General features: G+C 37.0%; 1 protein-coding gene across 3 annotated transcripts in view; it reads right to left on the bottom strand.

Moving 5' to 3' along the window:
* CDKAL1 (CDK5 regulatory subunit associated protein 1 like 1) overlaps nucleotides 1-27,287 on the bottom strand; it is a 383,001-nt gene that overhangs the window by 188,491 nt on the left and 167,223 nt on the right. For all 3 annotated transcript variants that reach the window (XM_066189290.1, XM_066189285.1, XM_066189298.1), the window contains one exon: nucleotides 23,723-23,826. In XM_066189290.1, coding sequence (XP_066045387.1) covers nucleotides 23,723-23,826 — 104 coding nt within the window. The remainder of the gene's footprint in view (nucleotides 1-23,722; nucleotides 23,827-27,287) is intronic.

The following is a 27,287-nucleotide window of genomic DNA, read 5'->3' as shown; positions in this document are numbered from 1 at the left end:
ACATAGTAGTAACATAGATTCTCTCCTTAAGAGTATATCATAATACAAGATAAAGAAACTCCCCTCACTTTATAATATCAAATTAACTGTAATTTATACATTTCTATTAGTAAATTGGCCAGGAGTGTGGGAGGTATATCTTACCAGGTACCTCTTTCTGACTGGACAAGTTAACATGCTTTGCAGCTTGCACTGCAGGTAAAGAGCTACAACACCCCTTAGATTAAACCAGCTGACAATGAAAAGATCCCTTAATGGAAAGACCTTCAAAAATCTGTCCCTGCCTAAGCAGGAGATTGGGACCAAAGAGTATCCAGAGGTGCCTTCAGCCTCAACCCTGCAATGATTCTAGGAAATAAAATTCTCCCAGCTTCCACATAGGAAAACATGAATCACCTCAGGGGTTATTAGAAGTCTGGCAAGATGCTATGAAGGTAGTGTCATGCTTATTTTCATCTATAAATCCTGCATGAGAATTTTCTGAATACTTTGGGGAAAACACATGGATTCACATTTATTTGAAGTATCTCACTTAGATGTCTAAATAAGAAGATTATTTACCTTTATAGTCAATGGAGACTGGGTTTTAGTTCTTAATTCCTACACATCTTGCATAGGTAACCTAAATGCATAGTATACTAAGAGAAGCCAGGAAGCAATTCTCTTGGAACAAACTATGTAATTTTAAAAAATGAAACCATGGTAAATAACTTTCACTGTGTTTGAAAGCCTGCTTTCTTGTGGCATTTTCTGTCAGTTTGACAAAAAGCTTGAAGAACTCTGCAAGATAGACTTATGCACATCAAGCCAAAACAAGCTCAATTACACAGTGAAGTCATATAAATGCATCTTTAAGACTGAAATCCACAGCATCAGATGAAGTCTATCAACATTATCTTTCCTTTACACATTCATATAATGGCAAAAAATTCAACTTGCTGAATTTCTTGTGCTGTATATTAAAAAAAAAACACCAAACCAAAAAAACCCACTACTTAAAGTGGAAGAGCAAGATTCAGAGAACAGTACAAACATTAAAGACTTGCAGCAATTTTGCAGGATTTAATTAAAAGCTGCAAGACATACTTACGGATAGGTCTTTTAAAAAGAATTCATGCCTTTGGCATGTAGTAATATATAAGACTTCAGCCACTCAGTATTTCCTTGTACTAGTGCCCAGTTTGTCTTACTGTCCATACATTATGGTTAATATTAAATTATTCCATCTTTAGTGTGTACCTGGGGGGAGGAGAGGACTGCCCACTGGGAGGAGTTTATGTGCCATACTAGCACATATTTCTGCCTTCTACAGCCTTGTCTGCATAGGAAATCTGGAACCAGAAATTCCCCAGAAGTAATCACAAGAATGACTTAGACAGCCCAGGTATTCTTAAACAATGCTGTCATCATAACATCTTCAAAGATTTCTTGATTTCTAAATTTCCTCTTAATCATGTCTTAGTCAAGATTGACACAGGACTAAGACAGTCTAGCCAGGACGCAGCTCAGATAATTTCATGTACCAAAACAATGGAAGAATAAGTTTGTACTTCTTCCAGTGGGCATACCCAATAGCAACCTTGATGCACAGTACTATTTAATGATGGCATGTTAGCATGCAATGTGTACCACATTAAGGAAACTATTAAGGATACTAATCACCACACAGACTAGTTTTAAAATTTAAGTATTAGGAGAAGCCCTCTAGTGTGTTCAGACAATGAGTCAGCTTCTAAAACCAGAACAGAAGCAGCTAATACAAATAAAATGCTAATTTTTCCCCAGACAGTGAAGCAACACTCTCTGTGTATTCCAGATCTTTTGTAGCATGTGAACATTTGAGTTTATTCTCGCAGACTACAGTGTGGACCCTTGAAAAGCTTTTTGTTATTCTTTCCCATCTGGATGAGCTCTGGGAAAAAAGGAGGTTCAAACCTTACATTTCCAACTATCAATTAACTGTACACAAGATGTGCATTTTCATAACTATTAGTACCCACACATTGCTAATGCCACAAAAATAACTCCAGTTATTCTTTAGATGTTCTCTCAGCACCAAAATAAGCAATGCACACTTGTTTGTCCATCTCCTCTTCACCCTCAGTCACAAAACTGTATCAGCACTTTTGAGTGCCAAGGAGTAGCTTACTCTATAATATGTAGGACATCACGTTCCTCAACAGACCTACTTTCCTGCATGTATGGAATACAAATTGAAACTACTCCTCTCCCCTTACACTACCTCTTAGATCATACTCCGAAAAGAAGACAAATTTTTTTCATCCTATAACCAATGCATCATCAGAAAGAATCAAGTAAATTTTAGTCCTGAATACCTAGGAACCATCTCACATTTAATAAGGCCCCACTCTACACACAAGTACCTAATACTGTTTTATATACTCTGATACATTTCTGCAATACAGTCATGTTCTGATTACAGTAAAGTTGTGAAAGTACCACACAACATATTTGACCAGCATATCTTACTGCTTACAACATGTAGACCAAAAGTATGACTGTGACAAGTAGAAATGAAAGATTTTATTCTCAGTCATCTAAGGACAGACATAGTAAAATCAGAAATCACCACAGAAACATCATAAATTAAAATTTCATATTGGAAATGTCTGTTAGAGAAAAGAAGTCAGCAGGTCCTCTACATGTACTCTTCAAGTTAATACCTTTTGGCAGGATGAAGCTGTTCAAAGAAATAAAACTGAAATAATAACCACTGCAATGGTATTAACAGACTTTTTTTCAAGCTGCTTTAATCTTATAGTCTGTCCAAGAAATTAGCAGAGCACATACATGTGACTTACTGGCAAAAAAGAAAAAGGAAGCTAATTGAGCCAATTTTTTTTTTTTACATCGTTGCTGCCCTCTTCTGGTTTAAAACTGCTCATACTCCATACTTCATATACTAACTAATCCATCTCAACTAATTACATTACATTCATATGGAACATGTTCAGAATTAAATTAATTTCATCTAACACACAAGCAATTCTGGCATGCTAATAGTCCCACACACCTTTAAATATTATAATTTGAGAGTTGTGAATTAAAACCTATTATTAAAATTGATTACTAGTATAATTTTTAAAAATTAACTGTTACTCTAAAGTATAGGAGTCAGCTTTGACATCATGACAGGTGTCAACTTAAGGTTATCAGGAAAACAGAAAGTCAACAGAAGAATTTGAAAATGCTTATTCAAAAGAAGTATGAGGAGAAGACAGAATCGCATTTTGCATCTATTCAGGCACAGAGCTTTTACTTGTTCCATTACAGAAATATATCCAGCAAATGTAATTCTATATAAAACCAGTATTTCATAATTTAAAGAGTTTATTGTGTGTTTTATTGTGAAGTAAGCACTTTTCATATTGCCAAGATCCAGAAAACCAGGCAGGCATAAGTAACATCTACCCTTCTTTCTTGCCAAAATATCAAACATCTCAGTATGGAATTCCAGAATAAAAACAGTGAACACAAGGTTATGCATTGCTCAGGGGCTGGAGAAACTCATCATACTCTATCGTCATGATGCGTGTAGCAGTGTCCATTCCCCTTCTTGTTCCCAAACATACCTTTCCTCCCACTAACTTGGCATCATAACTTCTCTCATCTTTTGCTGCTGCTCAGAGCAGGTTTAAAGGACAGCATACCCCAGCAGTTCATCAGGTTTTTGTGTCCAACTAAAAATCAAGAGACCCATGTTTCACGCTGAACATCACCTTTGCAGTTCTTTGTTCTCTGCATTAGTGGATGGCAATGGCTTCACTTCTTATTGTCAGATCATTTCATGAGCTTTATCTGCACTTCTCATACAATTGCTCCACTGAAGACAGAAAACTTTAAATATATTGTCAAACAAATATAAATAAATCTATTGTAAGTTTTTCAGTAATTACATCAAGTATTTAAAGCAATTGAGCTGTTAGTCATACAGAGAAACTGCACAGTAACGGGGATACTTTAGTCATGATGACCCTTACAGATTCTAAGCAAAAATAAATCTCCTTTCTCTTGCTGTATAAAAGCTAAGTTTTTTATGCTGAAAGGTTTCAATGTAACAGCTATTTTTGTCCTAAGAATACAAATAATATGAGTGAAAGCCATAATAGTCCAATCTAGAAGCTTGCCAGAATCAACTATGTTTTGAAGCCATGCTTTGTTTCAGTTTGTTTGTTTGCTTGTTTTTGTTGGCTCTTTCATCAGCTGCTATAGAATTAAAGGCTTCATCTTGATCTTTAAAAACACAGCATGTATACTTTGGAGGATGGAGAAGGAGAAGAGAGATCCCTGGAGTTCAAGAGCTGCTGCTTCCATTTAACTTGGAAATGCCATTGCTACTGACAGTTGCCACCTCACATCACAAACCAAGGCCAACAGAAACAGTTCCAGAGGTTTATGCCTGCAAGGACAAAATAAGCTCTTTTTCTCAAGAGAGAGATGAAGGCAAGAATGACAGATGATTGAGGTAGAAACTGCATTTAAAAGACAAACAATACGTATATACTAAAATCTTGCAAACTAAGGTCTTGTCTGAAAAAAGAAGGCTGCTATTTCCCTCCCCCTCTCTGTCCAAAACTGAACTTCCCATAATTTAGGACAGAAACACTTTAGATATTTCTTGCCTGTGGTGAGCATTTCACCAGCAAAGCTTTCTTAAAAAAACCAAAAAACAAACACTAAAATCCAAAACAACACAAATCAAAACGTTTTACATTTTAAATGCTGATTAAAAATCTCACCCCCAACTCCGAAATCAAAATACTCCTTGGTTTAAGTTCCCAAACTGAATGCACTTTTGCCTTTCTCACCATGTATGAAACGGGCAGAAGGAAGGAAGAAAAGCTAACTGAACACCAAGTCCACATCAGGCATTAAAATTAAATTCTAAAGGTAGCTTATGGAGACAGTTAAAAAGCCAAAATTGTTCTTTGTCTCTGAGGTTATGATCATCAACAGCATAACAATACAGACAAGTGGGTAAGTGGACTACAGAGTTTCTGCAAGTTTGTGTGGTAGACACCTGTACACTGAAGTATCACCAAATCCAACAGCCATTTAAAATGACTGATTCATGAAAACATGGTATCTGTCTTATGGTCACTGTTGGAGAAGATCAAAAGAATCTTCTTGGACCCCACACCCTGAAGAGAGAGAAAAAATAATATATGTGGTAGCACAACAAAAAAACCCTGAACCTTCCTTGTTTCCCTTGAGTATTACAAAGTGTTCTACTTTAGTAAGTTCAATGGGATAAACAGAATACTCCAGTATTCTAATCAAAAGAACTATTTTAAGTATACTAAGAGCAGCACATCCAAGAGTTGTACAGCCTCTCAGGTCACAGGCTGCAGAGGTAATTTATCCACCAGGCCATGAGATGTTGATGCATTCCCCTGATAAAGGATTGCCACCAAGTTACTTCTAAAAAATGGATCACTCATGCTTTCATTCTGCAGGGGTTTCCAGAAGTGACATAAGGGCTTAATAATGTTCAGAACTGACTGGCTTTTGTCAAACTGATAAATTTGAATGGCTTTGTCCTCCATAAATACTTTTTTCATTCAAAGTTTGCAGTGACTAAACTTTTATGCTCTCCGTATGTGTATCATTCTGCTTCTACACATACTTACATTTAAAATTTCCATAGTTTCTCTCACTAGAGTAATTGGTTTAGGATGTGCTTTGTTGGGGTTTTTGTTTGTTTTGGTTTTTTGTTTGTTTGGGGGTTTTTTTGTTTGTGGGGGGGTGGGGGGTTCTTTGGGGGGTTTTTTGGTTTTTAGTATTTACCTAGTAAATCAGCATTAGCTTGCACAAATCAGCATGAACTTTCAAAATCTGGGTTTGTTTGCTTACTTAAACTAAACAGGTATCAAGACTTAACTCAGACATTCAGAATTCTTTTTATATCCAGAAAAATAATTTCCTTTTTCATTTTTTTTAAATACCGTAACAGGTCAGGCTCCAGTTAAAGGATGGATGCTTTAACAAAACCTGGGTGAAACTCATCCAAGGTATTTCTCCACTGACTTCCCTGCAGTTACATCAAGTATGAGCCTCATCCTAGGGTACACTATTAAAATTTTTTAAAAGCAGATCCAGCAATGTTCTTTTTTTTTTTATTAGAGAACAAACAGTGCAAAATTATATAATTACCTATATTCAGTGAGGAAAAGTGAGATTAATCAAAATGTCATATATGTAGAAAAGATGCATTAAAATAGAAAAGCTATATCAAGTATAAAGTATTTCACAATAATACAATCTGACTATGGCCCTCAGTCCAGTAACTGCTTTGAGAACACTGCACATCTCAGGCAAGTGAAAGCACAAGCACAGATCAGCTTCCCAAGTACAGATGAACAGAAGGCATCTGATATACATTAAACCTTCTTTACCTGCAACTGCAGCCAAGCTGCATGTGTGGCATATCTATCACACTTGGAACATTTGGTGTTTTCATGTGAACAGTGCCTTTGGAGGCACCAAGCTCTCTTTCCCTTTTTAAATTTGAAAATACACATCCCCATTTCCCCTAGCAATTACCACAAATGAATGGCAGTTCTCATTTCTTACTCTGCACAGTGATTCCAAGGAGCAAAAGACACTTGTAGTGTTTTCAACTAACAACCATTTATTCCCATTATTTACTTAAGAGAAATGCAAGTAATGTAAGGCTTACAGATTTCCACTCCAATGAACAGAAAACACAGATGCCTGTCTGGAGGAATTCTTAGTATTTTTCATCACCTATTTAAGACATATACATTTCAGTATAGACAACCCATATATGCACAAAGCCTTGGAGTATTAGACACTGCCTTAAAATATAACAAGAGCACATTTTCCTACAAGCCATTTTGAGAGAAGGTTTAAGAAGAATGCAACAGATGTCTCAGCAAGCTCCAGAAGGCTGTATTAATACATTCGACTCACAAGAGCTGCTGCTTCGCATCACATCCACTCCAGTGTTTGGGCCTACACCCAGCTAGAAGGAAATGTGATACTGAACAGACCAAGGGCTGCTCCAAGTCCGTGCAGCCCAGGCTTGGGGGATAGAAGAATTAATGAGGAAATGTGAAAAAAAGCAGATGGTGCTGCAGTACTTCTTCCTGCATATCTGCCACCTCAAGCGGTTTCTATACAGGCAAAGCCCCAGGGCCCCACCTGGTAGACATATAATTACCCTAAATGTGCACTTATGTTTCATTACACCTTAACCATCACTATGCACACTGATTACAAGTATCAATCCATTTCATTTTCATATACCTCTGCAGTTGTACAGCATTCAACTGTGAAAATTCGGCACTCTCGTCACTTCTAAAACAAGGCCCATGCTGATAAACAGCAGTGGGCAAATTATTTGTCACTCTGTAGGGTGCCAGTAGGGTTTGATAAGGATGACATCACTCCCATTTTACCAATAACAATGACACTAACAAGAACATGTAATCAGCGAGCCTCAGTGCTTGGTCTAGCTGTGGCAGGTGCAACTTTTTTTATGCTGTAAATAAGCCAGCCAGCATTAGCTTCCAGCACAAGTACAAAACTATTTATTTTATCAGAATGTTAAGCAGAAGTTGGCTTCCATAAGGCATTGCAGCTGCTGTCGCTGCTTCTACAGATGCTTTCATTAATTTTATCAAGGACATACTGAAGCAAGTGCTTGATCAGCACAATGGCTATTTAGGAACAGCTGGAGAAATGAAACAACTTAAGGAGACTTTGCAAGCCCAATATGCAAATTAAAATAATTAAATATTTTTTTTTTTAAATGCATTAAAACGCATGTAAGAATGGAGCACAACGCTTTATAAAGCAAGATTCGTAGTGGGGACAGGGCTGGCAAAAAAATTAAATCTTCACAGCTCTAACTTACTTACACTTAAGTAAAACTCCTGTAACCTTTAAAATTATCCATGTCTTAACATTTTAATACTGACTTAGGTACTTTAAAAATTAAGTTACAGTGAAAGATATTGCAGTTTGTAATAACCGAGCATGAAAAGGACTTTAATATCCTTAGAGAAGTTTCATTTTATTATTTACTCTGAAGAGATATTTTGTTACAGTGGACTAGAAATTTAAAAATGTTATTTGTTTTATGACACCTTTATTGCTTGGAATACTTAAAGGACCAGACATCCTTTATATATTATATTTTATTTCCTCTTCTTCAGAAAAGAACTTCATACTGTGCTCTAAGAAAGCATTAGAAAAAAAATCCACTTGCCTACACCTCCTTATTCAAATTCTCATGGTACATGGTTGATTAAACCTCCCGTAAAATTTCTATCCCTGTGTTTGCAAAAAACTTTCCACTTAACAGTGGAAGGTGAGTAGCTGAAGTTTCACCTCCCTGCATCTTCAAGTCATCCAGTTAGCACTCCTCAGATTTTGGAAAGGACAGCACCAGAGAAATTAATGCTAGTTTTATTTCCTTCTCTGCCTCTGTTCAGGATACTAAGGGTTTTCTGCAACACTACTATTCTCTCTCATTGCCGCAGCCTGGGAAAAATATGGCCGGATGCAGCTACTAGCATATTTACAAAGAAGGAAAAAGAAACGGAATGGTAAAAAGAATAGAGAGTACTCTGCACAGCAGAAAATCTGGTGCAGGGCAACAGTAATTACTTTTACACAAGTGCCCTGGGTAGTTTTACTGAAGTCAGCTTAGCTGGATCTGCCTGTGGCAGATGTGACACACTATCCTAGATAATGTTCACTGTTTTCAGTAGGGGGTATGGTGGGGTGAGCTGGAGCAGACATGCCCAAATAAGTCACTCCCATGATGTTGTAAATTTTGTCCAGACACGCCATCTGAATCTCTCTCCTTTCTACACCCAAGAATGATAAGAAGCTTCTTGTACAGAAGACAGAATAATCTACTCTGTGTGCAGAAACTGGAAAGTACTAAAGAATAAAATGTATGTCTGCTACACCCTTCCAGTGTTTGAATGCACTTAATATTTACATCTACATTTACTGTCAGTAATTACTGAAGCAGTCTGCACGTACATGTATTTCCAGTGAAATCTATGAAATATACCTTCATGGATTAACTATAAGGCCTTTATAAAAACCCCATAGTTTCTGAGCAAAAATGGTAATGAAACTGAACTTCCTTGAACACTTCATTAACCCTTCTTCTTTCATGTTCCCCTACTTAGAAGCTCTATATATTAAAGCTTTGCTATGATAAAATATGTTCTAACAAAATTCTGTTCATGTCATCTGTGTTTAAAGAACAATACTGAGCACAGCGGAAGGAGAGTCACATACTAATATAACATTAGCTTGTATCAATAATGCGGCCCACACAAATTTTAGTTTAAATGCATAAAGGTAAGCTTTACTATTTGGTGAGCATTACATAGTACTTGCATTAGATAGATCTCTGTTAAATGACTGCTATGAGTTTTTGTTGCTTTCTTTCATTAAGAACCTGAAGGTTAAAAATTAATTGCTTTAAAAAAGCGCTATTACTAATGTTCAATTCTTGTTCGAAAAGTATGTCAGCTTACTGTTTATCCAAAGACAATGAAAAGGCCTAGGCATTACGAGCGGGATTCCTACTGTGCAGCCAGAAAGGAATTGGGGAAAAAAAAAGGCAACTGGATTTTCCTGCCCTCCAGAACATTATTCATAGAGACCAAAAAATCATATATATTTTATCTATATACAACAAATTTTATTTTGATATACATGTCAAACCCTTCAAACAGCTTCACTTCCTTAACCATTAAATTCCTTTCCTCAGGGGATTCAGAAATTTTGCAGTTTTACCAGATACAGAAGGTTAAACAGTCTAAATTCTGATGAGCTAACTGCAAAGCAAACCTTAAAAAAATCTAGTTTAGGGAGAACACCTTGTTCTACTCCCAAATGCCACTTCTTGCTCCCAGCTGGGCAGTATTATTTAGGTAGATGAGAACTGCTTGCTCAAACCACAAAGGTGGCAAAGACAACTGAGGTTTTCCCTTTAAAATTTACAAAAAATGTCTCTCAGACTTATGAGGTCTGCTTTTCATGGTACAACCACAAAATTTCACTTGAGATATTTACACATTAGTGTCCTAAAGTGACTCAGGGGTTGCACCCCATGCAGAACGGCATTATAGTCCTGAAACAACAGAAGTAGTTTAACTAGCAGGAGATCCATTTAGGTGATCAAGCAACAGGCATGCCTAACTGTAAGTGACTTAAAGGAAGCTGGGCCATGACAGCTACGATCATTTCAGTATCTAACACTGTGTTAACTTTCAAATCAATGGCCAGTGATCTACAAAGCCTCCATATGAAGGAAACTGATCCAGAGTTGGCTGTCTCCTTTGATCATTTTAGGAAACTCTGCTGTTATGCAGGGGTCTATTAAAATGGCATATAACATCTGCTATTGCATGGGAAGATAAAATCTGAAAAAAGAGGAAAACTTTCAGGCTTGGGTAAGACCCATTTTTTCTGCTATCATTGCATTGCTTACCACAATTCGATACAAAGTAGATCTGGCAGATTTTGCTAAAACTTACTTTCTGAAGAAACCATGAAGTCATTTTCGTAACAAGGAAGGTGTCTTCAGGTTAAGGAATGAGATACTTTCAAATTTCTTCTCCCTCTTCATTGTGACAACAGCAGACACAATCCAAGGAAACACTGCCAAAGCTCAAGACACCAAATATAAAACTGACACCATTTAGCCTGTTCTCCACAATGGGTACAGACAGGTGAGCCAATATTCATTCCACAGTGAATTTCAGTGCTAAAGAACAGGAGTTTATGCACATGCAAGACAGAGATCCATGTCACTGTAACACATGGGCCTGCTGCAGTGTTCCAGTACAGATACATTAGTTACATGTACTCCATATTTGCTTACCCTCAAACCAGGATGAGAACTTATTTCTAAGAAAAGTGGGATTAGTATTTTACCATTACTTTTTGTAATTCATTTTTGAAAAGGGAAAAATAAATTGCAAGAGGAAACAAAGCTCTATCCCATACACAAAAAATGTGATTGGTACTAGAGCACCTTGTAAGTAATGACATGCTTTTCATGTCCTTTGCACTTGGTACATCTCCAGCACATACGGCATCAAGTTTTTGTCACCAGTCTGACAGCTTCTGATAAACTATTTTCACAATTAAGTGAAAAAATAAAATGTCTCTGCTAAAAAGTTTCCAGTCATCTGATACATTAAACTCAGAATTAAAAATTTATATAAAAATACCCTCTAGATTACTGAGAAAAAGTCTCTGTGTACAAGAGGATATGAAGTTCATAGTTTACTATGTATATACAATTTTGCAGGTTGTGTACAAAATCAGGGCAACATTCACGGATCTTCACCACTATCATCCACTAATACAGAAGACTGAAAGAGTCATAAAAATGAGTAATGGCTTTTGTTACAAGCATAAATTCTCATAATGTTTTTTATTACAAATCAAGACTAAAGAAATGGGTTCTGTGTGGAAATAATTCAATGTATAAAACAATTTCATTTCTCACCTACAAAGCAAATAAGCACTTGTGTACTTTAATGTAGTGAAAAGTTAAAGGTTCTGGAATGTTTTACATTAGATCCTCTCTCCCCTTTTGATCTGCTAAGTCAGTTTTGCAAAAATTTTTGGAAAAAATATCCTTGTCCAGAATGCCTAGCAGCATGGCCATAGAGTATAAACACTTTCCACTTTGAGTACCTCTGATATTTGACAGCTCTACGAGCACTTGAACATCATTTATCACGTTTATTTTTAATAGCTCTCCCTGGGCACAGCTGCCTTGGATGCCAATCTTCTTTTCTTTTGCCTCCTGTAAATATTTGAAATAGCTATTCATTAACAGTTACACATTTATTCGGCACTGTTGTACTGCTTGTGAACTGAAAATAGCTTTTATTTTTCTCCCCCTATCTTTTGGCTGATCTGAAAAAAGCCTGCTGTTTAGGTTCAATCTGTCAGGATTTAAATTATGCTCCAGCTGAGAGCTAATCAAGGGTATCTGACCTGGTTTACAAATAAGCTAGGAATAAGAGCATTATTTTTCCTTTTTTCTTCTTTAGGGTGTTGGGCCCATATAGGAAAACAAACCATGAACAGGTCATAAATACAGTTATTCTAAATTAAAGCAGAAGCAATTTGTCCAAAACAACTTGTTCTCACAGGTGCCCTCCTAGAGGTTCTCAAGTATTCTCACTGGCAGCTCTTACACCTAGCTTACGTGCAATATTTGAATTTCAGATTTCAGTACTTTTGCACAATGTACACAGCATTAAAAAGGCATGTATTAAAGCTATCAAGACACCCCGGCGTGCACATCAGGAGTCCCACATATCTGTACAAATCATAGCTTTTATTTTCATGGAGCGATATTGCAGAAAAAAAAATTTGTGTCATTCATCACAATTGCTCCTAATCTATTTCAACATACAAGAAAACTGTGCATAAAAGCCATCTCCCTAATATGTGAGCTTACCAAATTGCACAAAACTCTTGAGTGTGTTTTAAGGTCTATTTTCTTTGCATTTAGACTAGAAAGGCCACAGAGCTCCCTAAAATGTACCAGGGCAAAATGCACCTAAACTGTCACTTCTGTAGCATGTAAAAAGAACATCAGTTTTGAAATGCCGACACTTGCACATGTGAGAGGGTTTTAAGACAAGAAAAACTGCAGCCATGTCTTGTCTAATGAAAGAAGCCCCTAATGCATCCAATACAATATAACACTCTTCCTTCAGGAGGCTGCTAAAGCTGCAGAATATATTTTGTTTAAAAGAAGTATTGCTCAACCAGTATTACATGGTATGAATGATGACAGGGCAGCACGCAAGTAGTGTTTTCTTCCACCTAGTCCTGTCCTGTTATTTCATGAACAATCACAATCACTGTAACATTACGTCTAAAGCTGGCACCAAAATATTTTAACACATTGCCTTTTATCTTAACATAGTAGGAGGTACTCAAGGGAAGATAAGCAAAAAGCAGGGACAACTGCTAAGCATGAGAGAGATCCATCTAATCGCTAGGACCAAGCATGCAAATTTATTTTTTATACGATACATTTAGTATTCTCTCAACATTCTCTCCCTGTGGCAACTGGGCTCATCACCACCCAGAATTTTACTCTATGACTTCACTGACTTCAGTATGAAAGATGAGACAATTTCTTTTTATAACTTTCACTTAACACTTGAGATATGCTGTGAGTTGAGTTGCTTGATGTTGAAGTCTCTTGCTTCTGTAAACTGCACCTTTATCATTTAATCACATAACACTTTTAAAGGTCTTTGAAAGAAAGTTATCTCAGATGAAAACAGCTCTTAGTTTCCTATTCATCTTGAAAGTTGCGATCTTATACTAGCATTAGATACAGAGATGACATAGCCTTGAGTCACAGTGGTCTTGCACAACATGTCAAGAGGATCACCACAAAACCCAACCTCGAAATGGAAGGTGAGCCCTCATTACAAAAGGTGAATGAGAGCAATACTAAAAGCAGAAGGCACACTTCATACAAGTACACTGGGGGAAATGAGTGACTTGCTGAAGAACAGCTTAAGAATAGCCACAAGTAGGACCATTAGTCAGCTTAGCCCAGAGTCTTCTCCCACAGGATGCTTAGTGGAGAGTGTAAATAGAGGCAGCATGAATGATCTGATGAATACTCAGAAAATCATAACACTCTAAGTAGCCAGCACATTGGTCACCTTGCAGAAGGGGTAGTGGGGCATGCATGACTCATTTAGCCCATAAACAAAAACACAGAAAAGAGGTGGGCAAACTTTATGCTGAGAGATCCTAGTTCAGTCACAACTCAAAAAAAAAAAAAAAACCTCTCCTTCACATCCCCACAGCAAACAAAAAGAAGTTAGCAGAAGATACCATCTTGAGTAATCTTGTGAGTAGGAGGTTTCAGTGGCACAAAACAGCTAAGGCTTGTTCCTCCACAAGGCCAAGCTATCCAGCACCAGACTACTTACCAGATGATAAAAGGAATCATTGCTGCATTCTGATAAATTACCTTTGGACACATTAAATATGACCTTAACTTGGTAGGTGCATGGTGCAACACAGTGCATCAGATTTGTTAAGGAAATGATTTGGATTCTGCTCACCAAATCTGTTTGACAGAAGAAAATGCTCATGATATTTTCACAGGGGCTATAGAAAGTTTCAGGCAGCTGATTGCAGCATAACATGCAAAGCTGACCCTGAGAATACTCTGGTAACGTTTTGGATGTATTTTTAATCCAGGTTTTACAAAACCAGCAGTAAATACATGAGTAAAATATGTATTATCAAATACATACAAGTTCCTATAGCTGAACAAATATTTACAAGGAGTGAAAAAATTCCAATATCTCCATGTCTTCATTCCAATGGTTAAAAAGCCACATAAAAGCAAACTTCCACTTTCAAATGAAATTAAAGATAAAAAACCTTTCCCCTCTGAAAATTACATTTATTTAAAAGATACATCATGCTTTAATTCCAACTCTTTTTGAATTCAAGACTAAATACACAGAAAACCAACTTAATCTGCCTAGTGAAGAGTTAACTACTGGCTTTGGCATTACTGAACCTTGTGGTTTACACTTCATTTCAAATAATGCAAACTTGGCAAAAATAAATTTATAAATAAAATTTACAAGCAAGTAAAGCTACCCAGCTTTCTTCTGCTGCTGTTTCACTAAATAAGCATGGAAAGAATATAACATACACTACTCTTGTATAATATAAATAAATGTTCAAAAAAAAAGAAAAAAAATAATTTCAAGCAAACATCAGATTGATGAGATCCTTCTGAAGAAGCCACAAATGAGCCAAACATTCTGTTAAAAGGCATGAAGACTAGAGTGTGTTTCACCCTCTCTTTTTCCATTCCCTAGTTAAGCTGGAACAGGTATCTCCTGACCTTGGAAGATGAGAGAAGACATCCCAGTATGTCCAGTATTACAGGGAGTTTTGTACAACCATTTTTCACCCCAAAAGCCAGCTAAACTGGCCTAGGAAAGAGCAGCTCTGTGATGAGACAGAGAAGCTTAGGCGGATTAGCACACTGAGGTTCCCAGACCTCCCTCCAGTCCTTTACTCCAAAGGCAAGTTCCATTAGAACACTGCAGAATTGCGGTATGCCTATAATGTCAGCATCTGGGATGATTTAACTTGTATCGCTTACTAATGCCACCCTGTGGGGTTTCTAAAAACACATTCAGTTTTACCCCAGATCAGTCCCCCAGCCTGATTCATACAAGGAACACTCTCCCAGCCAAAAAGCAGGTGGCCTTCGGAAAGGATGAAAAATAAAAGGGAGCAATGGGGAGAATGGGGAGGATGGATGGAGGAGGAGAGTGGGGGGAAGAGATGGCCAAGGAATGCTCCTTCTACTTGCAGTGGTTGCTGAAAGCACAGCTGAAACTATAGCCTAAGGCTGAAGATCAAGTAATAATTTGAATTGTATACATCTCTACTTTGGCTCTTTCCTATTTAACTTTTATTTTGAAAAAAAATAAAATGCACCTTTTTTCATAACAATACAAAATTAAACAGGCGGGCTGTCATTCAAAGATTTTAACAGCATAAATGCAAATATTTGAGTAGGAAAATAAAAAGGAATGAGAAGACTGAATTACATAGAGAAAATGTGACCAAAAAATTGGGATTTTCTTTCTGCTGAAGAAAAAAAAAATACTACCTTTGTTAGACAGACTTTTCTAGTTCTTGCAACTGCCAAAGCTAAGAGATTAGTGGAGTCTTATTGTCTCTAGGATTCTAAGTCAGGCATGCAAAGTAAGCATTCATGTATTCAATTTATAATCCTTATTTCCAACACTGTAAGCTACAACAACCCATGCAAAGTCAAAAAGACTATAAAAAAGGAGCATTACTAGAATAGGTTTGATAGAAACAAAAAGATTATCTGGTCAAACTATCAGACATTTTGGCAACAGCTTCAATTTATCTGGCAAGTTATCTTCTGGACAATACCTATGTACCTCTGGCAACATAGAGAGGTACAGCATCCTAAAGCAGTAATTGTCCAGATTTGCAAAATATATGCCTTTTATTTCATGTTACAGCATTAATATCCTTTATGTTTTGGAACAGACAACCATGCTATGAACAACATTTCAGGGCATCCAAGGAATCTATTTAAAGCTCATTCAAGCATATAATAATCCCCATACAGGAGAAAATATTATTTTCAGAAACACAAGGCAGCACATGGAGACTTAGACTCCTGATGAAAATCTTTAAGGAAAAATGATTTTTTGCAAATTCCAGGATGACAGTTCCCCATTAAATGAATGACCACTCCTTGTTATCACATTATCTTGCTTCCAGTCTTCCCTAAACAACAAACTTTCCCCTGTTATCCCATACAATACCCGAGACAATGCCATAATAGCAAATACAGTGACCAACCACTTATTATCCTGAATGCAGTCATGTGTTACTCTACTTCAGTTGCTTACACTGCCACATTACAAGCTCTTTGGGGCTACTTTTATTTTTTTTTTTTTAACACTTACACAATAAAATCCCAATTACTCAAATGGCAATGAGTGACAAAGTGGTTTTCCTTTAAAGTAATAAATGGCCTCATTACAGCTCTGCATGTCATGCTGCATACCTGCAAAAGCTACTGTGATTCATTTATGTCTTAATTGAGGTGTGGGCATGATTTTTTTGGCAAATTAACTCTTATGGCATGATTGCGCTATGAGGCTGTTTGACAGGACTAAATCCTATATGAACAGTGGAAGAAGGCATTGAGGAGTGGATCAAAAGAGAAAGAGGTTTCCCTTCCTCGTTTCTGATGCCTAGTATCACAGTAGCCTTGGCAGCAAGGGAAAAAAGATAATGCATAAAACCAAGCTGAGGTATGGAGTATGCCTTCAAAATCTTACCGGCAAAATCAAGTGAGTCTCCACAAAACCCATTTGAACCAAAAACAAAATTTAATTTAAAAGAAAGAAAAAGAAAAAGCAACCTGGGACAAAGTATCTGATCAGCCACACTAAGGCATGAAGGCCTCCACAACCTTTTAGTAAGTTTTTCTAGTTTCTAAACCTGTCAGGAATAACGTATTTTCCCAAATGGAATTCTTGCAAATAATTTGATGATCTTAACTAGAAGTATCAATTAAAGTTTGACAGAGTTATAAGGAAATGGAAGCAAGATTACATTACTGAAAGTTCTTGGCAACTATGAAATTAGAAGATGCCATGTTCTACACCCTTAATGAAAATATTAACAACATATTAAACTAAATCTGAGCCTTCTGCTGATTCTTAGTGTTTCTGTGAAAAACAGTGGCATGTTGTGAATCCCAGAATCCTTTGTGGCCAGAGGGCACAGAGATGATCAGTATGTTTAATATTTTGATGACAACATCAAACATACTGCAAGCGCACTGCAGAGTGATCAGCCTTTGGCAACAGATCTTGAAAACACTGAATTTATTCTGCATGAGTCTATCACCCAGCATGTGCAATAGGTTTGAAGTATTCTGACAGCAGTGGACTGACTGCACACACTACAAATGCACAAGAATGGCTACATGGCTTTTGGCTCAAAGTCAGCTCACATCTGGCCATCTCAGAAGGAGGCCTCAATGCTAACTGCAAAAGGCCAAGTAAAAACATGCAAATCAAAGGAAAAACATGCAGAGAAAAATTGTATTTTTAAATGCAGCAATTTTTAATAAATAAAGAATTAGCATTAAACCGACACAGTTACATTTTCACACTACTTAATTGTTATAATTAAATGAAAGGAGTAATTTATTTAAAGCATGTTAAAAAAGGGTGTTGCCCAAATGCCTCTTCAACACTGACCAGCTCGAGGCATTGACCACCACTGTAGGGACCTCTTCCAGGGTTTGAATGCCCTCTTGGTAAAGAAAAATTTCCTCATGTGAAGTCCAAACCTCCCTTGAGGGATGCAGCTTTCAGCCATTCCCATGTGTCCTGACACTAGACACCATAGAAAAGGGATCAGCACTGCTCTCTCCCCTTTTCCTTCTCAAAAAGCTGGAGAGAACAATGAGGAAAAAACATAGTCACCAGTAATTTAATGTAATTGCCACTACATTCTGAAGTAAAATTTAAAACAATGCAAAGGAATCTTTTATACAACAGGACATGCAGAAGACAACAGAAGTAACAATAACATAGTGGTCAACTTGACTGTATAAAAAAGCGTACCAAGAAGCTAACAGCCAATTTCCTTCAGAGTCAAAAAGAAAGTTCACTAAACTAACTTGCTCACTCAAAAGAAGCTTGAAAATATCTCCAATGTTGCAATTTACTACTGAAAAGACAGTGTTATCCCTTAAATTACCTCTCTGCTATATGCCATTGGTTATATGTGTTTATATATGTTACACAATAGTTCTCACATGCTTGGAGAACTAACTAGCTGCTTCTACTTACTACTGATGGATTCCAACCTTTTTTAAAATAAAAAAATACACGTGGACAACAAAAACTAATTCATTATGCTATCCCATCTAACTATGAAATGACAGGCTGGTACAAAAATATTTATCTTGGCCTAAGTATTCTGTGCATTAGCAAAGTCAGCAGTAAAAAAACTTGAAACATTCATAAGACAAAAGAAACAATACAGAAAGAATTTGAATAAACTTAAGAACAATGATGGTAAAAAACCCTTAGCACTACAGCCATACCCAAAAAGCACCGCAAAACAAAGAGGATTTTTTTTTTTTAAAGCATGTCAAATACAGCCCAAGCCCTCTGGAACGCAATTCCAAATTATACTTCAAAAGCAATATTAGAATAAAGTCTGTGTTTCCTAGAAATCAGTAAAAAGGCTGACAGAAAAGACTTGCCATAGATAAACTGTTACCATTCTCCTCCTTCCTCTATCTCTCTAGGTCAGATCTGCAGATCCAAGTGGTCCCTCTACAACTCTGGAAGGACCCTGAGTACACAGCCCAGGTTCCATCAGGATACTAGGCACCCATTCTCTATCAGTGTGCACAGACACCAAACTCACTACCGAGAGTGTGGCCCAAGCAGCCTGGTTTGGTACTGCTTTTGCTAATCAATGGGAAACTAAAACATGGCAAATACTTCATATTTGTCCTTTCATGACTGTCAGCTGTCCTGAAATCATATAGAGAATTTACTGGGAGTTGTGCAAAGGCGAAACAGCTACTAGGAATAAAGCAGAATGTCTTGACAGTACCTCATCACAACCACTAAAACCAGAGATCCTTAGCAAAGCCCACAGCCATCTGAAAAGCTCTGGAAACCAACCACAGTATATAAAATCAATCCCTATCATCAACCATAAGCACTTGTTTATGGCAAACTTGTAGAGAGAAAAATATTTAACATTAATCTCTTTAAACTCTCAACACTCCAAAGTCTACCAGATTAGGGATAATTGCTAAAGACAATTAATGAAACTCAAGACTCAGAATCTTAGTTTTGGTACTCCCCTGCTTTGTAATGTTACATATTGTCAAAGATTTTCTAACAGAAGTGCTATTCAGAAGTCAACACCATGCATGCCAGTGAACCATCATGCTAATAATGGAAGAAAAATAAGCGCTATTTTGCCACTACAGTTATCCATCTAGATGCAATCATTTCACATAGTTTGAGGAACAGTGTTTCCCGACAAGATTGACTTTCAGCTGAGTACACTGACTGCTACCATAAAGATAATGTAGTAATTAATTATGCAGTGTATATTTTAACAGCAGTATATATTCCCTGCCATCTGCAACAGACATGCAATGCTTAAGAAGTATAGTTTTGCAGTAGTACATAGAGAATATTTTCATTCTAAACTAGAATGAAATAACACCTAGTTCCATTAAAATATTTTTATTTTTAACTTAGTTTGCCGAATGAGCCAAAATTGCTTGCAATATAAAATATTTGCTCAGAAAGTCTCTCACAATATGTAGTTTTTTTTATGATAATGAAAGTCCCACTTAAGGAAAAAAACTTAATTTCAAGTCCCACAAATTAGCCAAAGCCATCCAGGACAACACTCCACACAATAGTCAAAGCTCAGGCTTGTGTAACTTTTGTGTCTCCCTGGAACACTGTTCACCAATGGCAGCTCCCCCAGCCTTCCACTTCATATACTGAGCAAAACCACATTGTTACACATAAAGTTGCTTTGGACAGGAAAGAAAGAACCCTCTCATAACTGTAAATGCATCCCCTAAAATACAGCACTGAACATGACACAGCACATTTTGAAAAAAAACTTACTAATAAATTGATGACACAAAGAAAGCGCTGTACAATCAGCTGCAGAAAAACTCTGAATAAACAACCTTACAGTAGATATTTGTTCTCCACTCAAAGACCACTTTGCTGTATCTCACAATGCTTTTTCTTTTACTAGCTTTCTTACAGACGTCTGCTATATATTCTGATTTGACATGGCTGCCCATGTAAAAAAATTAAACTACTTAGTAACAGTTGAAGTTCACAGAAAAAATATTAAAGTTAAAAAATGAAAAAACTCAACTACTTTCAACTTGAGATAGATTATTTGGTTAATGAAATTTTGTGAAATATTTAAGTTCATGTGACTTGTAACTTCAAAACTATTATAGAGGTCAGAGAGGAAACAAACTATGCAAAAGTATGCAAACCTCCCTTAATTTCAGTACACCTTCACAATTAGTCCAAGGCATTATGAAAGTATGCAGCGTGTACTAGGAAACTACAACAGGTTTTGTGCACATTACAGTGAATTCAAGATATTAAAAAAAATACAAAAAGAAAAACAATTTATTTCTAAGGTTGGAAAAGTACAAGAAATAGGCTGATATTTGTTCAATCATGGCAACTTCAGCCATCTCTTTTTTATCAGTTTTCAAAGTGGAACAACTTTTCACGGCACATCTGTACTCTCTCTGTTTTAAACTAGAGCTTCAGCAATACATCTGCAGAAACAGAAGTGATTGTTGAAGAGATTGTGGCTCAGTAACTCAGCAAGAAATTGAATAATGGCTTTGAATTGCTAAAGTCTTTCACTGGATTGATGAAGTTTCTGTAGCCCACAGCTGCAGCAAGCTGGCAGTAATAAATTCTCCATGCACTGCAAACTAAGTATCTGCCTATTTCATCCATTTCTAAGTATATGAAAGCTGCAGGCAAAGATATTTTACAACTGAATAAATACATGCTTCTTTCTTTATGTCCAGCACAGTCCTCTAATAGAGGTAGCAGTGTAAGGCCAAACAAGAATAGAACTCCCTGGTGATGCCTGCTGTGAGAAACGTCATGGCATTTCTTCAAGAAATTTCAAAACAGTAGCTTAAGGGCAATTTTTTCCATTAGAAATAAAATTATTTTGAAAGAGTCAATATTTATAATAAAGGCCACAGTACAGCACATGAATTGAATTACTGATTTTTCAATCCAAATGTACAATACTTAAGTTTAAAATACTTTCCAAAATTTCACATTCATTTTCTACAAAGACAAACAAAACTCAAGTTTCCTTTCTTGTAATGTCAACTAAATACAGCTTTATGCTAATATAATGTGAATTGATGGTATATAAGTACAATTATAACAAGACAGACTGTTGCAGAAGCCCTCTTGTCAGAGGGTAGAAATGAGTGGAGACACAGACTTCTTGTTTATCATAGCATGTAAAGGGTCCAGGTTTATTCCTCTTCATGGCTCAGCCATCCTGACTCCAGCTATTATTCACTGACTCTGGCTGCAGCAAGCTCCTGCTGTAGGCTTCCCCTGCAGCCTCTGACTGTTGGTTATTTCCTGCTAAACCATGACTCCATGTATTAGTTTGCAGACTCTGAATGCAGGCTTTTACCTAGCTAGACTATGGCTGCAGGTTCTAGCAACAGGCTCTAACTGCAGACCCAGACTGACCTCACAGTAGTGATTCTCTCTCCCCAGGATCCTCCTTCTTCATCATCCTCCTCACCAGCTAACCCACTCCCTTTTATCACACTTAGCCTTATTGAATATAGCTGTGACTCCTCAGACCGTATTGGGTAATTAACACAGCTGTTACTTATCAGGGGTGATATTCCCTGTATTCCCTTCTCCTACAACAGACAAGTCTGGGTTTTTTTTTTTTTCTTTCTACACATCCCATAAATCTAAATAAAATTAAGACGGTTAACTTAAGCAAGGTCATAATCCTGACTTATTACCCATTTTATCTTTGTCATACTTCCTTGAAGAATAGCCCAAAGTTTCTCTAGAACATCTATATAGTGTTGAGTAACACTTCTTATGCTACTTATAAATGGCAGCTTTTTTCCTCCTCAGTAGCTACTCACCAATTTCAAAATCACCTGTCTTATATTACTGAAAACTTCTAGCTTTCTGAAACACAGTTCCTGAACTGCTTCTCCACCAAAATAACAAGTGTATTTATGCATCCTCTATTTCAGTTTCTGATAATTTCATAACAGGTATACAAGTTTTTAGAAACTTATCCTACTAAACCAAGAAATCTGACACAACAGGATTCCTGTCAGACAATCCTAACGGACAATCCAATTCACAGCCACGAGAGCATTAATTCGACATACAATTCCTAAGCAATAGGAAAAATTTAGTGGCAATCACAGAAGAAGAATCTTCTTCACAGAAGAAGAGAGGTGCTTGGCTTTTAACAAAAGTGAAAGAAAAGGGCATTTGCAACCTTAGGCAAGAACTTTCTGTGAGCAAAATATAGAACTTAGAATTTGTGAACATAGGCTTTGATTAGGAAAAAGGCTCTTCTTTGCATGCTACTGACAGGGAAAAACAAAAGTTTATCACTGGCCTAAATAAGGTTCATTATGGACTCCTAAACATGGACAGATTTAAAAACACTTTTAATCATTGGAGACTTCTTACTAGAATGTGTAACTCTTGAAGCCATAAGGGAAGCCCAATGGATGTACTATCTGTACAACCACAGAGGACATGACATCAAATGTTGCATTTATTGCTTTTGATTCAAAGTATTTCATACAAAGATGGAAGGAGCTGCTACACCAGAATTACCCAAGTATTTTTAATGTACATTTTAATCCTTCAAAATGGCACACAAACAGAACAAACACCACCTGTGTCTTCCACAGTGAATACTGAAATAATCTGGAAATCTGTATTTTTGAAACACAGGTAAAATTTAGATATAAAGAACAAATATTAAGATAAAAGAAAGATATCATAACTACCACACATACAAGAGCATTAGGCAGATACTGAACTCAAAAGCTGATAAGCTTTGTGTGGGTCTCAGAAACACCCCAGAACCTCTCCACTAAGTCAATTACAAGCAAAAGCAATGTATCCCTAAATAAGACTTAAGAATCCTTGGGAGGCTCATGAAATTTACTTCAAAGCTGAATGAAAAAAGGTTTCCATCACCCTCTTTAAGAAATTAGTGATAGAGTAAAATGACCACATTTTACCATTTCCACATCACCCCAAAAAGGTGCATGCATAGAATGTCACTTAAACAATTCTAAAATCAAAAAAAATACTCCTTAAAGACTACATTTTGTAAATTGTGGCGCACACCGTTACAAAAGCATGGCTTTCTACCACAAAGGCACCACGAGACACAGGTGTGACTGCTGATAACAAGTCATACCGTACCCCAATCATTTATGTGTGGAGGTAAGCCCAGAAACGCTTCAGGTTACTCTTATTGTAGGGATAAAACTCCTTACCTTGAAAAGACTGTTTGGCTCTGTCCACCAGTTCTTCAATAGGGTAACTTGCTAGATCTCCTCTGGCATGCTTTGTTTTACAGTAGGTACATGCATTGAGACACCTGTTCAGAAAATGAAAATACTCAGTTTCTAGCCAGGAAAGACTTTATATGCACACCTATATTTATTAAGCACATGTGGAAAAATGAGGTTTTATATCTATTCCCAGAAAATAGTTAGTATTCCACTTTAAAATCAATAGAATAATTTCAAAAACATTTTGTTGTCCTAATTTCTTAAAATTCACATCTGTATGAAAGGTTGAAAAACAATCAGTGGGAACCACATAAAAACCTAAGAGTGGGAATTTTTTAGAAAGGTATAATAGGGTTAATAATTGTTCATTACTAAATATAAATCTCCAGGTTTCCAATCCCTCTATTACATGAAAAATCCAATCCAAACACAGCAATACAGGAAAAAATTCCTGAAAGGCTGAAAGTAGACTTTTAAAAGTGTGCATTCTTGAAAAGACATTTCAATTCGTTTTTCCTACTTTCCTTTGGCTTGAATAAATAGAACAAATAACATAATCACCAACAGAATCACCAACTAGAAAGACAGTTTGGCACAAAAGACTGAGGAACTAATGAGTAATTCTACAAGAAAATGAAGGAATGATGTGACTGTTTTCAATTTACCTGACAATACACTAAAGGCAGACTAATTCAGAGTATAAGGATAGAAAGACCAAAACAAACAAAAACTAGCTCTCATTGTAAGCTTGTTGTGCTTTCTTTCCCTTCTTCCCTTTTTAAAGCTGATATTGCTCTAGCTTTTTAGAGATTAAAGCATTTAAACCTAAGCTCTAAAAACCCCACAGCCTCCCAAAAATCTCGTTACAAATATTTGTATTGTTCATGCTTACTAGCATACCATAAATTCTGTCCATTTTCATAATAAAAAGGCCACAGCTTCATACGGCATAGAATTTTTAAGGCTGGAAAAGACCACCAAGGTTATCGAGTCCAATGCTGGACCGACCACCACCTCGTGAAGTAAACCGTAGCAGTAAGTGTGATGTTCATTTCTTGAACACTTCCAAGAACGGTGACTCTACCACTTCCCAGGGCTGCATGTTTCAATGCCCAGCCAGCCTTTCAGTAAAGAAGTTCTTCCTGATATCCATGTTAAACTTCCCCAGGCACAGCTTGAGGTCATTTCCTCTTACTCTGTTGCAGGTTGTCTGGGAGAAGAGACCAACCCCCACCTGGCTACACCCTCCTTTCAGGCAGCTGTAGAGGGTGATAAGGTCATCCCTGAGCCTCCTTTCCTCCAAGCTAAACTGCCCCAGTTCTCAAAGCTGCTCCTCATCAGACTTGTGCTCCAGACCCTTCCCCAGCTTCATCGCCCTTCTTCGGACACCCTCTAGCCCCTCAATGTCCTTCTCTAAGTGAGAGGCCCACAACTGAACACAGGATTCAGGGCACACTCAGTCTCACCAGTGCTGAGTGCAAGGGACAATCACTGCTCTGACCCTATTGGCCAGACTATTGCTGACACAGGCCAGGATGCCACTGGCCTCCTTGGCCACCTGGACACATGCTGGCTCATGTGCAGCCACTGTGAACCAGCATCCCCAGATGCTTTTCCACCGGACACTGTTCTGTCCACTCTTCCCCCAGCCTGTAGCAATGCAAGGGGTTGTTGTGATCCAAGTGCAGGACCCAGCATTTGGCCTTTTTGAAATTCATACAGTTAACCTTGACCCATCAACCCAGTCTGTTCAGCTCCCTCTGCAGACCCTTCCTACCCTCCAACAGACCTACACCCCAGCCCAAATTTAGGGGCGTCTGCAGACTTACTGAGGATGCACTTGATCCACTCATTCAGACCATCAATGAAGATATTTAACGGGACAAGAAAACATCTGGGTACCAGAATAGGCAAATGTTTCAACTGCAGCATAGTTGGAACTAATATCACAGAACTTTCAAAACAATACTGAAAAGGCAAAGATAGCAATGGGTGGGTTCTGATGAAGTCACCAGCTACAGGACTGTGTTTACTACTTGGATATATCTTGTCTTCTATTATGATGTACTTACATGTATGTATGATGTACACTAGGAGAGTTAAGTACTATGCAACAGTGCCAAATACTGAAATTATTAATCTCCAAACCTAGACCATAATTTTCACATCTTCAGTCAATGGTCTTATTGTACGTGACTGTGCTACCTGAAAAAACACAGTAACAGCAGCCCTTCTATGGTACTTTAGTAAACTCTGTCACAAAGAGAGCATGAAAATGTGGGGGGAAAAAAAAGCACAAATTCAGAAGAGGAAGATATTTTCAAAATACTCACAGTATTATTACAATATTTGCCGTACTTTCACAATATTATTTTCCAAATATTCACAGTATTATGTGGCATTGTTTCCAAGACATTTATTACTATCGTCTTTAAGTACAACTTCAGGGGGTTTGTTGATTTATTTTGGTGTAGGAGCTGAAAGCTGGAACTTGGAGGCAGACTTTTTCAAGTTTTGCTGTGGTAATTAACTTATTCCTACTATAAAAAAAGCAGCATTGGGCATGTCTAAATAATTTAGGTTTTCACATTTTTAGTTCTTAAAGAGATTATATAACAAAACCAGAAAGAGACAGACTTAGATGTAACATAAAAAAGGATCAGTTTTAGAAAGCAAACCAAAGGAAACAAAAATTCTATATCCCATTTGTACCATATTTGTTAATACCAACTTGAAAAAGGAAATAATCTTCTGGGTTACAGCTGACCAACAAAAGGATGCAGACTTAAACTACTTGCAAAAAATGCTGAACTAATCATTTTTCACAGATATAAGAATTACCAATTCTTGAAAATAGAAATTTAACCAAACCCAAAGTATAATCAAGGATCTGTAGTGGTTTCTTCCCTAGTAAGCCAGCCTCCACTCCAAGTTTCCAGCAAAACAAATTACTCATATGGCCATGCTGCCACATACTCAGACCACAGACAAACAAGTGGAAAAAGGCTTTTGGGAGCTCTGATAATCTGAGCATTCCCTCTTACTAAGTGGCATCCACCACCAAGTGGATCACCTAAAACCAACATCTCCTTAAAAACCAGCCTTTACCACAGTTGTAGATCAAATACATAGGAGTAAACAGCCAAGAAGCCAGTGCTTGTGAATAAGCATTTGTTTTGTGTTAAACTAGGAGCCTTCTTCAAGCATTTACAGCTGGTTTGTAAATGTTAGTTTGTATTAATGCAGCTTTTTTGCACAAAGAAATCAGACATTTGTAGAAAACAATAATTAATGATCATTGTGTTTGCAATTGCCAATATGTTTTGGCTAAATTTCATAATGATACCAGAACAAAAAACACTGAGTCCTGGTTTTCCAACATACTAAACTGATTAAGGTACTTTGAATTATTAACCTTTTGCTTTGAATTATTAACTATTAATCAGCTATGTGCCCAATACACAGAACTATTCACAGCAAGATGAAATATTATCCACAGATAAATTACTACCATGTGACTAATTAAAAAACTTTTCAAACACATTAC

The sequence above is a fragment of the Chamaea fasciata genome, unplaced genomic scaffold (assembly GCF_029207755.1).
Source record: "Chamaea fasciata isolate MVZ Bird 193981 ecotype frontalis unplaced genomic scaffold, bChaFas1.0.hap1 SCAF_1, whole genome shotgun sequence".
NCBI lineage: Eukaryota > Metazoa > Chordata > Aves > Passeriformes > Sylviidae > Chamaea > Chamaea fasciata.
This window is presented reverse-complemented; position numbering and strand designations above follow the sequence as displayed.